Below are 13,913 nucleotides of genomic sequence, written 5' to 3'. Positions count from 1 at the left end.
CACACACACACACACACACACACACACACACACACACACACACAAGAGCCTCAGAAAAAGACCTACAGTAAACATCTTATCCATTTCTGATTAAAGACTTCTGATATGGGCAGGAGTAAATAAATCTTTCTTTCTTCCAAGGAGTTGAAAAATAGCTGAGGAGAGAGGCGAGGCTTTGTCGTTTTCTGATCGGTGAAAAAAACACAAATGATGCAGCATGACTGCGTTGCGAGGCAACTTGGTGAAAACAACAGCTGTGAAAATCTGTTTGACATTTCCTTGTAACTGTTTGGAGCTAAATAATTGAAAATGCTGTTCAAGTTGTTGTGCAAGAGTTGTTGTGTCAGAATCATAACTTTGTGCTGTTGACAGCTGTTTGCTGTCAAGTCACCGCCGGATATGACGTCACATTAATTGGCTGCAAGTACAGAAAAAAGAGGAAGGGGTATAGAGGGAGCGTGGGAGTGTGTGAGAGTGTGTGTGTGTGTGTCGGAGGCACCTGTAGCTGTGTCAGCATCTCTGGCTGCGTCAGCATCTCTGGCTGCAGACAACCTAATGAATAGTTTGGCTGCTGAACATGACCTTTCCTTAACTTGTTTTTTCCTCATGGTCCAGGTGCTCCAGTGGTCGACTAGCCTAGATATCTAGACGCCCCTTGTGGCAGCAAGTGCAATTTGCTGCCAGGGTAGTCTAGCAACTCTCCGCTGACTTGAGAGCTGGGAAAATGAAACTTCTATCAGGCCAATCACATTGTGTATAGAGTCGGTAGGCGGGCTTAACATAAAATGACGACTGACCTACGATCAGAAGTTGCGACCGTTAAGCGTGAATTCCCCATCCTGCTACTTGCTTTTCACCGTGCGTGGAGAGGGAATTTGAGAGACAACCGTTTATCCCCACCCCTCCGATTGAGCCCTGCCGATGGGGAGTTCCCAGACCCTAGATCTTGATGTGGGTCTGGCTCGTTTTTGTAGCACAATCCACACAATCCAGCAGTTTTGTAGCAATCCACAACATATCTAGCATGGGTATGTACGTAGCCACAAACTCTTCATCTGTACGCTACACACACTACTCATCCATAGCACAACGGATTTCTTTTTAGTAGCACATGCTAGATATATGTAGCACTCTATAGGCCTATGCTTCTCCCATTCCACATACATACACACGTACACACACACACACACACCAATCCTTGACACACACACAAACATACAGTCCGACTCTTTTTAAGGAAAATTTTCATTTTCAGAACTCTCAAAAAAACTACATTACCTAGTGTCCTTCATTTTCAACATGCCAACTAAAATATCCCCAATGTCCCTTTGAAATGGCCCCAGTCATTTCCACAGCATCTCAAAACCACATGCAGACACACATACACACACACACACAGGCAAAGATGAAAGCCCAATCATGCTCTTACTGTGGTTAAGCGTGTCATTTGGAAAGAGGTGCACTATGGGATGCTGAGAGGAGACATGAAGGAAAAGCAGGCTGGTGGTGCTACTGACGGTTACGTTGTGACAAATAAAAAATGAGTGATATACCCACAGTGAGAAAGACGGAAAAAGAAAAGAGCACAAGGAAGGCTGAGAGAGAGGGAGAGAGAGAGAGAGAGAGAGAGAGGGAGAGAGAGAGAGAGAGGGAGAGAGAGAGTCAGCTGAAAATCTGCGCTGTTCTGTAACATCTGTGTTAAAGAAAAACAAGGTAATTATGCAGAGGGAGGAGCTGTGAAGGCCTTAACGTCGGAGCCTACGCTGCCCACGCACGCGCGCACACACACGTACACACACACACACACACGTACACACACACACACACACACACACACACACACACACACGCACACCCACGCACACCCACGCACACACACACACCAGACGACTGTGCTGACAAACCTTCTGATTCATGTGGCAAATGGGCTACATAGTGCGCGCGCACACACACACACACACACACACACAATTCTCTTCATCTTTCCACTCCTGATGTGGTAAAGACACAGAATTACTCATCAGCAAAGGAGTATGCACACACACACACACACACAGACAGACACACACACACACACACACGTTCCTGTACCCCCCCCCACTTCTTCTGCTGTTTGCCTTTTCTGGAAGGCGGTATTTAGTGTCACCCTCTACGCAGGAGAATCAGGGGGAGAAGTCAGAATGTGAAATCACAAACATCTGGCAACCACACACAAACAACTCCAGGCTCGCATCTGGCAACCGCACACAAACAACTCCAAGCCCAGGGCAGTAAACAGCCTGCAGAGGCATGAGAATACTATTCCACTCCACTGCTCTACTCCCTCCCTCTCCGTCTCTCGCGCACACACACACGGGCCAGCACTGCTCAACCAGATGACTGCGTACGTGTGTGTGTGTGTGTGTGTGTGTGTGTGCGAGAGAGAGAGAGAGTATGACTATGAATATATGTGTGTGAGCAAGAAATGGTCAAAGATAGAAAGATAGTGACCGTGTGAGTCTGTGTCTGTGTGCATGTGTGTGTATGTGCGCTAGAGAGTCAGACTATAAATGTATGTGTGAGCAAGAGATGGCCAAAGATAGTGAGCGTTTGAGTCTGTGTGTGTGTGTGTGTGTGTGTGTGCGAGAGAGTCAGACTAAAAATGTATGTGTGAGCAATAGATGGCCAAAGATAGTGAGCGTTTGAGTCTGTGTGTGTGTGTGTATGTGTGTGTGTGTGTGTGTGTGTGTGTGTGTGTGAGAAAGAGAGGAAGAGGACCATACATTTCTCCTGAGTCGTTTACATTCTTCTCCAATTTGAATTCCCCTTCCTCGCACCCAACTCAAGAGTCCTACACTCCTCTTCGCTCAGTCCCAAAGCTACTGTATACTTTCAGTTCGTTACACAACACAGGAAGGAAATTCCCAGTCCCAAAGCTATACTTTCAGCTAGCTACACAACACAGGTAATGCTAGGGACTTCCCAGTTCCAAAGCTATACTTTCAACTAGCTACACAACACAGGTAATGCTACAAGCTTCACAGTCCCAAAGCTATATACCCTTAGCTAGCTACACAACACGGGTAATGCTAGAAGCTACACAGTCCCAAAGCTATGTACCCTTAGCTAGCTACACAACACGGGTAATGCTAGAAGCTACACAGTCCCAAAGCTATGTACCCTTAGCTAGCTACACAACACGGGTAATGCTACAGGATACCCAGATAACCACATAGCTGCAGAGGAGCAACCTATACACTGGCCTTAACTGTGGCCATGACATCCAGAGCCAGCTAGCACAACAAGAGTGACAAGGGTTAAACTCACTTGCCGTAAACCAATTCAAATCAAGCACAAGCCCACGACAGCCTAGCTACACCACTCAGGAAAGGTGAAAGGTTAAAGGTTGAGGCTCTTGTTGAGGGGCTCCTCTCCTGAACACTCCACAAGCCAAGCTGAGGGGGTCCAGCCCAGTCAGCTAGCAGCACCCCACAGGTGAAGTCAAAGGTCAAAGACTCCTGTCAATAAGGCATGACACGCCAGGCTCTTCAGGCGCTGTTAACACCACAGCCAGCCAGCAGGGCACAGGCAAAACGTAAGTACTGTAAAACTTCCATCAATAACACAACTAGGGTCAAGCTAAGATCAAGCAAGGGCCAAGGTTCAGGACAAGCTAACATGAGGGGAAGCTAACTATATGGCACAGGTAAAGCCAAATCTCTCCGCTACCGTAAACATCAGCACCTGAGAAATGTTGCTTTGGTAAGGAATGCTTCTAAACTTCAACAGGGACAACAGGGACAACTTTGACAGGGACAACAAGGAGGTAGACATTCCCAGCCGCATTCCCCCTCTAGACAATTGCAGTCATTGATGCACTTGTTCTGACTGCAATCTACCTTTTTAAATTTTTCCTAGAATTATTGTGAGAATTTCTTTTAAAAGCTTTTAAAACGTGTACCAAGTGGTAAGTCGCTCTGGCTAAAAAGCGCCAGCCTAATGTAACGCAACGTAAACGCATTAAGACGACGTAATTCTACAGAGACGGCGAACGGGCGCGTCTGCTACTGTTGGTGGGGGCTGGAGAGGGCGCAGCTTGTAGAGATCTGCACTGCACGGGGGACACATTCGGTTCAGTCAGCAGCAACCACTTGAGTCATAGGCTAAGTCTGTGCTAGTAGACACAACAAGATAGCTAGTCACTAGACACAAACACACAGATAACCACACACACACACACACACACACACACACACACACACACACAGAGAGAGAGCTCAGCAGGGCCAGCGGGTGACTAGACAGACTCAGCACAAGTACCTCTGCCAGCTAATAATCTTACGTGCATCAAGACCTTCACACCAGAAACAACAAGCCAGCCAGACTCTACGCACACACACGCCCACACACACACACACACACACACACACACTGTCTCTCTGGCACAACGTCTGCCCTTTGCCTTGGAACGGGCTCGCAAACTGATACCGGATACAAGCAGTTTCAAAAGAGCCTTGGAGATGCCAGACTATCCACCTCCACACCCATCCAAAAAGACTCCTTTCCTTATCCTCACAAACACCCAGCAAGGCCTAGCGCCTCTGCGCTGCATCCCTAGATAAACCTCTCTGGCGGGGGCCTGGATTTGCCCCTGAATCCCCAGGGTTTCCTGCATGCCAGGCCCCGGGAGGAGAGAGGCCCTGTGGGCTGCTTACCCTTCTGGCAGTGGCCGGAGGTCCAGCATCGGCCGGTCTTGACGCACTGCTGCTGGTCCTCGACGATGCCCGGGCAGACGTTGCCGCACTCCTTGGCCTGCTTGTTGCCGGCGATGAAGTTGTTGCCCGTGCCCGTATCCATGATGAGTGACCAGTCCACGGAGTCCAGGTAGCACAGCTCGGGGTTCTTCTCGATCCGGATGGCGCCGCGCGTGATGTTCCGCAGGTTGTACAGGCCGATGTCCTTGAGGCTGGTCATCTCGAAGATGACCAGCGCGTAGTTGTAGAAGAGGTTGTGGCCGCGGATGACCGTCAGGTTGGGGAAGAGCGTGCTGAGGCTGTCCAGTCCGGCCACGCGGAACAGGAGCAGGTAGTCGGTGATGACCGTGAGCTTGGGGAAGCTGAGCGAGCGGAAGACCTCCTGGTTGGCGCCGCCGTTCTTGTCGCCGATGAGCAGGATCTGCAGGTAGCCCTCCACCACCGTGCAGTTCTCCAGCCGGCTGAACTCCGCAAAGTCATTTCCGATGTCGATGCTCGGGCCACATACTGAGAGGAGGAGGAGGAGAAGAGGAGGAGAAGGATGGAGGGATGAATGAATGGGAGGAGAGAGAGAGTTGGAGGGATAAAGGAATAGCGAAAGAGAAAATCAAATGTAAAAAATATAGTGAAAGAGAAAAAAAGAAAAGAAGGGGAGAAAGAGAGAAACAGAGTGGGAGAAAAAACAGAGAGGAGAAAGAATAGGGGAAGAGAGGGGAAGAAAAAGAGGGGAAAATGATTAAACATTAACATACAGCAGAAAAACAGAACATCAAGTGGAAAGAAAACTAGACAAATTGGAGCTCATTAAAAACAACAGGCACAATGCAATGTCTTCATATTTACTTGTCCAAACTCGAATCAACCACACATTATTATAACCTGGCAAGTCATAAGCCTACATGAGCCTGCGGAGCTATTGCAACAGCGGACATTCAAACACTTCACGTACATTTACTTAAGGGCCATTACAACAATGCGCACAAAACACTTCACACGTTCACTTAAGCGCTTTTGTCTGTGTTTGATAACGTTGTTGATGTTGTCGGAGAGACGGATTACTCATTACACGTCAGTGTGGCGGCACATCTTTATTCCAAACCAGCTAAACTTTGGCCCACACACAGGAGAACTAGGACATTGAGGAGAAACAACAAGCGTGGCCTGAAAGATCTCTTACTGTTGGGGCAGAAAAACTGACGTTCAACAACGAGACAATGGAATATGAAAGTTTGCTTAAAGAGGTTGAAAGTTTTCCCAACTATAGCACTCTCACTCTCTCTCTCTCACAAAACACACACACACACACACACACACACACAGCGCGGCACGGCACGCCTAGGCTTTGAGATGTTTTGAAGGAGGGATTAAGGGCTGCTAAACACAAGGAGAGATCAGCAGTGTTGAGAAAGGTGCTGCTGTGGCAGGCCACTATTGTCACTTGGCGCAGTGTAATGCCCCTTTTTCTATGTCCATAGTCGAGATCATAGCTCCAGCTACACCAGCGGAAATTTCCACGTTAAATAACGGCCCACGGCAGATGACACCCACATTGCTCCTGACGTCTGAGTGATCAGTGATTACAACCATTAGCTTTGACAAATGTTCAAAGCTTTTATAGATCAACAACCCTGCCAGTACTAAAAAGAAAATTCTTTCACATTAAGTCAGTTAATTAAAGTTAAGACACTTTTAATCAAGTAACTAAAATTATAGCCTACTTTTACTTAGTATTATGTGTAATATGCTACCATACCATTATATAGTGCTAAACAGCTATTCATTCTCAGTAGAGTGTGTGTGCGCTGACTAGGTATTAATTAAACCCCAAGCCACTTGTGGCTAGCATGCTGTTCTACCAGTTCAGCCTAATAACAACAATCCCGTCCTTGTAAGAAAAGGTGCTTCCCACGACCTTGTTGTTGTTTTTATTGTGGCGACTGTACAGCTGAGGCACACACACACACAGACACACACACGCACGGCACGGCACGCACGCACGGCACACACACACACACACACACACACACACACACGCACACACGCACACACGCACACAGCCGAGGCCAGCGAGTGCACGCTATATGCTCTTCGCCCAGTCTAGACGATTGCACCGCACCTGTTCTGCCATTGGCTGAGAGGGGCCCCAAGACGAGCGGCCAGTCTGCTGGCGCCTGTGTGTGTGTGTGTGTGTGTGTGTGTGTGAGTATCTGAGAGTGAGTGTGTGTGTGTGTGTGTGTGTGTGTGTGTGTATGTGCATGTGTGTGTGAGTATCTGAGAGTGAGTCTCTGAGTGTGTGTGTGTGTGTGTGTGTGTGAGTGTGTGTGTGTGTGTGTGTGTGTGAGTCTCTGAGTGTGTATGTGTGAGTGTCTGAGTGTGTGTGTGTGTGTGTGTGTGTGTGTGTTTGAGTCAGCATCAGTGTCTGGCGCCCACACCTGCATGGCTAGTGCTGAGTGAGCAGGTAGCTAATGCTGGGGCAGACGGAGAGGAGAGGAGAGGAGAGGAGGAGAAGACAGAGAGGAACAGAGAGGAGTGAAGGAGTGATAAAGAAAAGAGGAGGGAGGAGGAGTGAGAGGAGTGATAAAGAAAAGAGAGGAGTAGTGAGGGGAAGAATAAAAGAGGAGTTGGAGAAAGAGTGAGGGAAGAGAGAGGAGTAAGACAAGAAAGGATAAGAGAGGAGAGAAAGGAGCTGAGAGACAGCTAGAATGAGAGGAGTAGAGGAGAGGAGAGGAGAGGAAAGGAGAGGAGAGGAGAGGAGAGGAGAGAAGGAAGACAGGTGAGGAAATTGAGGTGCAGGAAAAGAAAAGGGAGAGAACCTGAGGAAAAGAAGAGGGAAGACAATAGAGAGGAACACTAGTAGAGGAACACTAGGAGTGGAACACTAGGAGTGGAACCATAGACATATAGAGGAACACTACAGGTGCTTCTCAACATGCCTCCTCGATCCTCGATGCTCGATCCTGGAGGGGCGTTCCCACTGATCTATAACTAACACTGGATAGACTATTCCATTGTTTTTGCCCCATCATTCTTTATGTAGATCAGTGAGGATCGAGGCCCGAGGGGTGAGGGAGGACGTATAAAAGCCCAAATGAGAGCTCTGCACCCTAGGAGTGGAACACTAGTAGCGGAACACTAGAAGAGGAACACTAGGAGAGGAAGACTAGGAGAGGAACACTAGGAGAGGAACACTAGGAGAGGAACACTAGTAGAGGAACACTAGTAGCGGAACACTAGAAGAGGAACACTAGTAGCGTAACACTAGAAGAGGAACACTAGGAGAGGAAAGGCAACTGCTCCGCCTATACACCAACACATCAATCCAGACATCAGCAGACTTGGGACACCGATTTGGTCCAGATTCTGCTAGCAGGGCTGTGTGTGTGTGTGTGTGTGTGTGTGTGTGTGTGTGTGTGTGTGTGGAGCCAGACTGCAGTCCAGACCGCTGCTTTCACAACACTCTCTGGAGCAGTCATAGACGCAACACAACAATCTAATATTAGAGCGCAGCGGTGGTCGTCTCAGCCCTAGAACTGCTACTCTGGAGGCTTTCCACAGAGTGTGTGAGTGTGTGTGTGTGTGTGTGTTAATTTGGGTGTGTAAGAAGGAGAGTGAGTGTGTCAGAGAGAGGACTTCACCCAATTACTGTTGCATTTTATAGCAGCACAGACACAGACACACACACACACACACACACACACACACACAATGACGAGCGTAGGTGATAAAGTGATAAAGCGTGTGGAGGTGAGGTACGCCAGGGATGAACGGTGAAGAGCCAAGCCGCATATCCTCCATCTGTAACCCCCGGGACACCACTGTCATCGCCATGCCGACACAGTCACCGGAGTCTCTGCGGTCTCTCAAAACGTCTCCTGTCCATAAATAACGACCGCGCCGCCACTTTCAGGGGGTAGTCTTGTGTCACAAACAAATGAAGCACCGCTCACAGCTACCAAACAACCCCGCTTCCCCTACACACACACACACACACACACACACACACACACACCTAATTATATCCTGGCAGTCTCTCTGCTGGCAGACGCTGTGACACTCTAGAAATCACCTGACTGGCAGGAAGACATTAGAGCTGTACCAGGGCCGTATGAGAGCCGTAACAGAGCCGTATGAGAGCCGTAACAGAGCCGTATGAGAGCCGTATGAGAGCCGTATGAGAGCCGAAGTCGTCAGACATCTGGGACAGATCTCGACAGAGTAGCTAATCTAAAGGGCAACTAACACAGCAGTAGGAGAGGAGAGAGAGACACACACACACACACAAAATTTATCAACAAAAAAATGGATAAATCTGTTGATAAACAGTTGCAGCTGGACAACACAAGTTGCAAGCTGCAAAGTGTAAACTGTGAAAAGTCAAACTTAACACAGGGAAGAGGATCATCCGTTTCTGGGACACCACCCACACACTTCATATACCTGCCCCCATTTGCATAGACACATATGCACACGCAGAAATGCTTTTCTACACCCGACATTCATTCATGCTCACACAGACACATCACCTCCTTTCTTCACACACACACACACACACACACACACACACACACACACACACACACACACACACACACACACACACACACACACACACACACACACACACACACACAGCTCAACTCTAAGGCTTCACAGTCCTCTCAGCCCGAGTAAACACAGCTATCAGTATTGCTGCTATGGTCCTCTCCAATTCTTGTTTACGTTCGATAACCTCTCACCACGACCTTCTCGTGCTCGACCCTGGCCTGACTCGTCCGCGCCTACATCCAGATAGGAAAAGCACTAAGCCCTAAAGTACACAAGCACATCCAGCCATATCTCCCCAGAGTGGCGCGCTGGCCACAATGGCACGCAAAACTTTGGGCGCACCTGGCTGGGACGACTGACCGACCGATGGATACCTTTTACTGGTGTCAGGTGACTACAGCGGGCTGATAAGACCACAGTGGCTAGTGTGGGTGTAGCGTGTTTGAGCTGACATGGCTGTGTGGGGTTGGGTGGGGGCAATTTGAAGTCACAGGGGGCAAAAGGGGCAAAGAGGGCAAAGACAGCCCCCCCGCTCCCCCCACACACACACAGAAGAGGCATGGCATTCAATAACAGAAACCGGATAGCGTACTCTTCACTGATGAGTGGGGGAAGGCAAGATAAAGATGGAAATGGATAGAGGAAATGGTAAGGAAAACAAAAACACATTGAGCGATAGACAGAAAGAACGTGCAAGAGAGGGAGCAAGACAGAGCCTTCCTCCACTACACATGGCGTGGATTGTTTACATTCAGGCAGCCACTCACTGGGCTGAATGACTTGTGTACTTCCAGCAAACCAGCCCAGGACAGAACAACAGCAAAGAGAGAGGGAGAGAGAGGGAGAGAGAGGGAGAGAGAGGGGGAAAGAGGGGGAGAGGGAGAGAGAGAGAGATTGACAGACAAGAGAGAACTTCAACCAAGAGGAAAAACACCTCGACCATAGACGACTCAACTGATGTGCTCATGGACGGAGGGGAAGGAAACAGGACTTCTCTAAGGCCGAGATATCGATCAAACACCAGTGGTCTAAGATGACTCATTAAGAGTTCACAAATAAAAGTGTTCAACTGAGAGATCGCACACAGAAGGCGGGGCAAAAGTGTTATATGCGTGCAAGTGAGAGTGAGAGATGGAGCGAGAGTACATGTCGGTATGTGACAACATGAAGTGAAGAGGAACACTGTCGTGAGGTCTAAAAAGATGTGGCTCTGTTATGCTGTCTATGACTTACTCTGCAAGCTTGTGTGTGTGTGTATGTGTGTGTGTGTGTGGATGTACTCGGAGGCTGAGAGCAGATTAAACCGAGAGGACGACCTCGTTTGGTCAAGCAGCGTTGCGACCGCCGGCCTAAGGCCTGAAACCCAGCGAAGCACACCTCACAAACTCCTCACTCTTTCCAGCAACAGAACCGGGTCTGTTTAACAAGTGGAGGTGTTTTCACTCGGCTATTTTAAAACGCACAGCGTTCTCTCTGCAGCACCAGATGAGCAGGCCTGGTCCGGGGAGTTTTGTTTGCAGTTTACTTGGAAACATGGACATTTTGTGATGAAGTTTAAAAAAAAAAAAAAAAAAAAAAAAACAAGCTGGAAAGCAACACTGCCCCTCATCTTCTGACAAAATTGGTGAGCAAATTAAAACAAAGTCAAACACACACACACACACACACACACTACAATTATCATAGGAGAATAACTTTGGAGTAATGTTTTGTGGACACGGATTCCAAATGTGGTTCTAATCTGTAAGTGAATGTCTTACTGCTTCCGCTTCCACATAGTTTGAGAATACTTCTGACAACCTCATTCACCTCAACGGTACAAAATCATCAGCCACTTTGCAAGTTGATGCAGTCCAAGTGCGTGACAGCATCTCAACGCTTCCATGCCGGACAAGCACTATTGTAAAGGAGCAGACATTACGTCTCTGGCAACACAATGAGTGGTTCAGAATGGATGGACACACACATGCACACACGCACGCAACGATGTGTAGAGGCAACAACAAACTTTTGACTGAGTAGAAATTGTCTCTGAAAGGACAATTGTTTGCAACAGGTGACCTTCCCATGACATATGACAATTGCGCAACAGCTACAGCCTTCTATGCAAGTGGCAAATAGGCACAGAATGGAGGGGAAACTTGTCACTGTAAACCAGCATTAGTCCACTAAACCTTATTGACTCAAGGTTTGCAGCATGGTTTTTAACTTGGTGTGAGTTTGTCATACTACGTCATGATAGCAGGACCCTATATTTCATTACTGCAATAAGGAGGCATCTTCAGTTGGCGTTCAGTACTACTACATTCCCTAGAACTGGGCTGCTGCATTTTAATCACTGGCTTTACAGTTCTGCATGTCAAATATGTGATTAGCAGGTTCCCTGAAAATATGCTCAATATCATCACCCAACCAACGCAGAGCACAAACTTGCCAAACACCGACTAGGTCGTTCAATGATCGGAAAAAAGGGTGCAAGGTTGTGAGTCTTTATTTATATTCTTGCCGAGGTGAAAGTAAACAGGCTGAGAAGTTTGGATTTGGAATTTTGCCAAGTTATAACAGTGATTATCATAGCTCATCCCGCATGTTCGAGCGACTCCGTTAACTTATCAACATGGCATTTCATACCTACTTCAAAATAAGCCCAATCATCAGCTTAATTTCACGTTCAACCAGTTGCAGGGAAAACTGCGCTAGAAGACCAAAATTACACCCAGTCATGAACTGCGGGGTCAGTAGCAACCTACCTACCCACTGATGTTTATGAGATAAAGCCAACCTGCGAGTCTTCCTACCAATATGCCACCTAGTTAAACACTGTCTATCACAGCATTTCGTCTTCCATCGATTTTAGTAATTGAATTCATTTTTAATAACATGAAAGTTAAAAGTTCTAAGAAATTGGCATAGTTTTCGTTTCTAAAACTATTTTGTGGACTGAAGTTGTCATTCAGCTTCCATTATGTGATTGCTGGGGATGGTGACCAAGTTTACAGTTTCGTAAGTGCGAGATTAAAGTTTTCAGGAGAACTGGATTTTAGTGTACCAGTTTATGTTCAGTGTAGTCGTTAAATTAGTATTTCCCATAACAAATAAAGCGTAAATAGCCATAAACAAATGATAAAGAAAGCCCATCACTTCGCACGCGTAACTAAATAATTTTGGAGACAAAACGTTGAAGTTACCACTTACTTTTTCCATTTGCGGGCCCGAGGTAGATTGTTGAAAGGGACAGCAGCAGACCGTAAAACAAGGTCAAATAATTTCTTCGTTTACTAGACCTCATTCCTGTAAGCAAGTGCGGTCCTAGCAAAACAAAATATGTCTTTAATGCCTTGCAACTGTTTTCACTAAGCAAAATAAGCGTAGATAGCCTGGTCGATGGCTACCTAGCTTGCGGTTGTTGTCCACAGTCCTGAAAAAAAAAAGAGAAGCTAGCTCTGCTAGCTAAATTCTGGTTTTCCAGCAATGCTTGGTTGTTCAGACAGTTATCCAGCGGGCTGCATCTAATGGCTCCTTGATAATTTAACTGTATTAGCAAAAATAATTCGTGGAGGAGCTAGATAATCAACAATAATACTTTAAATGCAAACTAGAGCACTAACATTAGCTAGCCATCCAACAAACTGCTAGCTAGCCTTTTGGCGTGCGGTGGAATTTCTCGGGAGTCTGTTGTTGGGGAGATCTCAAGCCAGTTAGCCTGTTAGCTACGCTAGGTTTTTTTCGGCATGGGACATGTGAATATCAATGGTATTCGAATGTCTTCACAAATCGTGCAGTCCATATACCGATGTGTGCATAAGCGCCTCAAAAAACAGGCTGTATATTCCAATCTTTTGATTATCCGCATCTTCATATTCCATTTCTTTAAAAAATAATAATGGAGGGACACTCTTCGTTCAGCAGCACGGTGTTCCTCCTCGACGCTGCTTGAGAAGACTAGCTGGCTAGCTAGCTGGCGTGTGTTGGTAGGTCAGACGGGGACGACATTGTGCAGAAGAGGCTTGAGCATCATATGCAGAACGGCATTCCAATAGATAACGTTAATTTCATAGAAAAAAATCAATAGTTTCTCTTTACGGACCAATCCTGGATGCCGTTTGTACCGAAATATTCACCGCAGAAATCGTTTTATCAACTGCAGACCGCTTTTCTTCCTCCCACCCTCTTTTACCAGCCTCGCCGTCTGAGATTTTTTAATTCTAACGTTAAGGTTAGCAACGTAGTTTTAGCTGTCCCAAAGAACACAGACCACCAGGTTGTAAACGTTTCTTCGGAAATGTTGCTCCAGTATTTAATATCAGTCATAAAAGCGTATAGATGCCTTTCTTCGCTCTCATAGCCGATGGTGTGCATACGCGTGTAAACGTAGCGGCTCCGCGGCGCGTCTGCTGTGGAACCAGCGCTGTAAACAGGGTTCTTTTTTTCTCACACTCACTACGTTTGAAAACGATGCACGGAAATCACGGAGTGGATTTTTTAAGCACTGGGATTTCCTTGGCATTCTAGTGTAGAGGAATGCGCCCGGTTTCTGACGAAACGATCCCTGTTTCCGCCACGTAATTAAACTTGCTTGTAATAGCCTAAGCAGGGGCCTCAACTTTTACTGTCACTCGTGGAAATAGGCCTACC

At 47.2% G+C, this 13,913-nt stretch overlaps 1 protein-coding gene across 2 annotated transcripts in view; it reads right to left on the bottom strand.

Moving 5' to 3' along the window:
* Positions 1-13,647, bottom strand: part of LOC134068734 (insulin-like growth factor 1 receptor) — a 78,589-nt gene extending 64,942 nt beyond the window's left edge. For both annotated transcript variants that reach the window (XM_062524470.1, XM_062524471.1), the window contains exons 1-2: positions 12,474-13,647; positions 4,695-5,240 (exon numbers count right to left, since the gene is read on the bottom strand). In XM_062524470.1, the coding sequence (XP_062380454.1) occupies positions 4,695-5,240; positions 12,474-12,567 (640 nt within the window). In that variant the 5' untranslated portion in view covers positions 12,568-13,647. The remainder of the gene's footprint in view (positions 1-4,694; positions 5,241-12,473) is intronic.
* Between the last annotated feature and the right edge of the window lie 266 nt (positions 13,648-13,913).

This window comes from Sardina pilchardus, chromosome 21 (assembly GCF_963854185.1).
Source record: "Sardina pilchardus chromosome 21, fSarPil1.1, whole genome shotgun sequence".
NCBI lineage: Eukaryota > Metazoa > Chordata > Actinopteri > Clupeiformes > Clupeidae > Sardina > Sardina pilchardus.
This window is presented reverse-complemented; position numbering and strand designations above follow the sequence as displayed.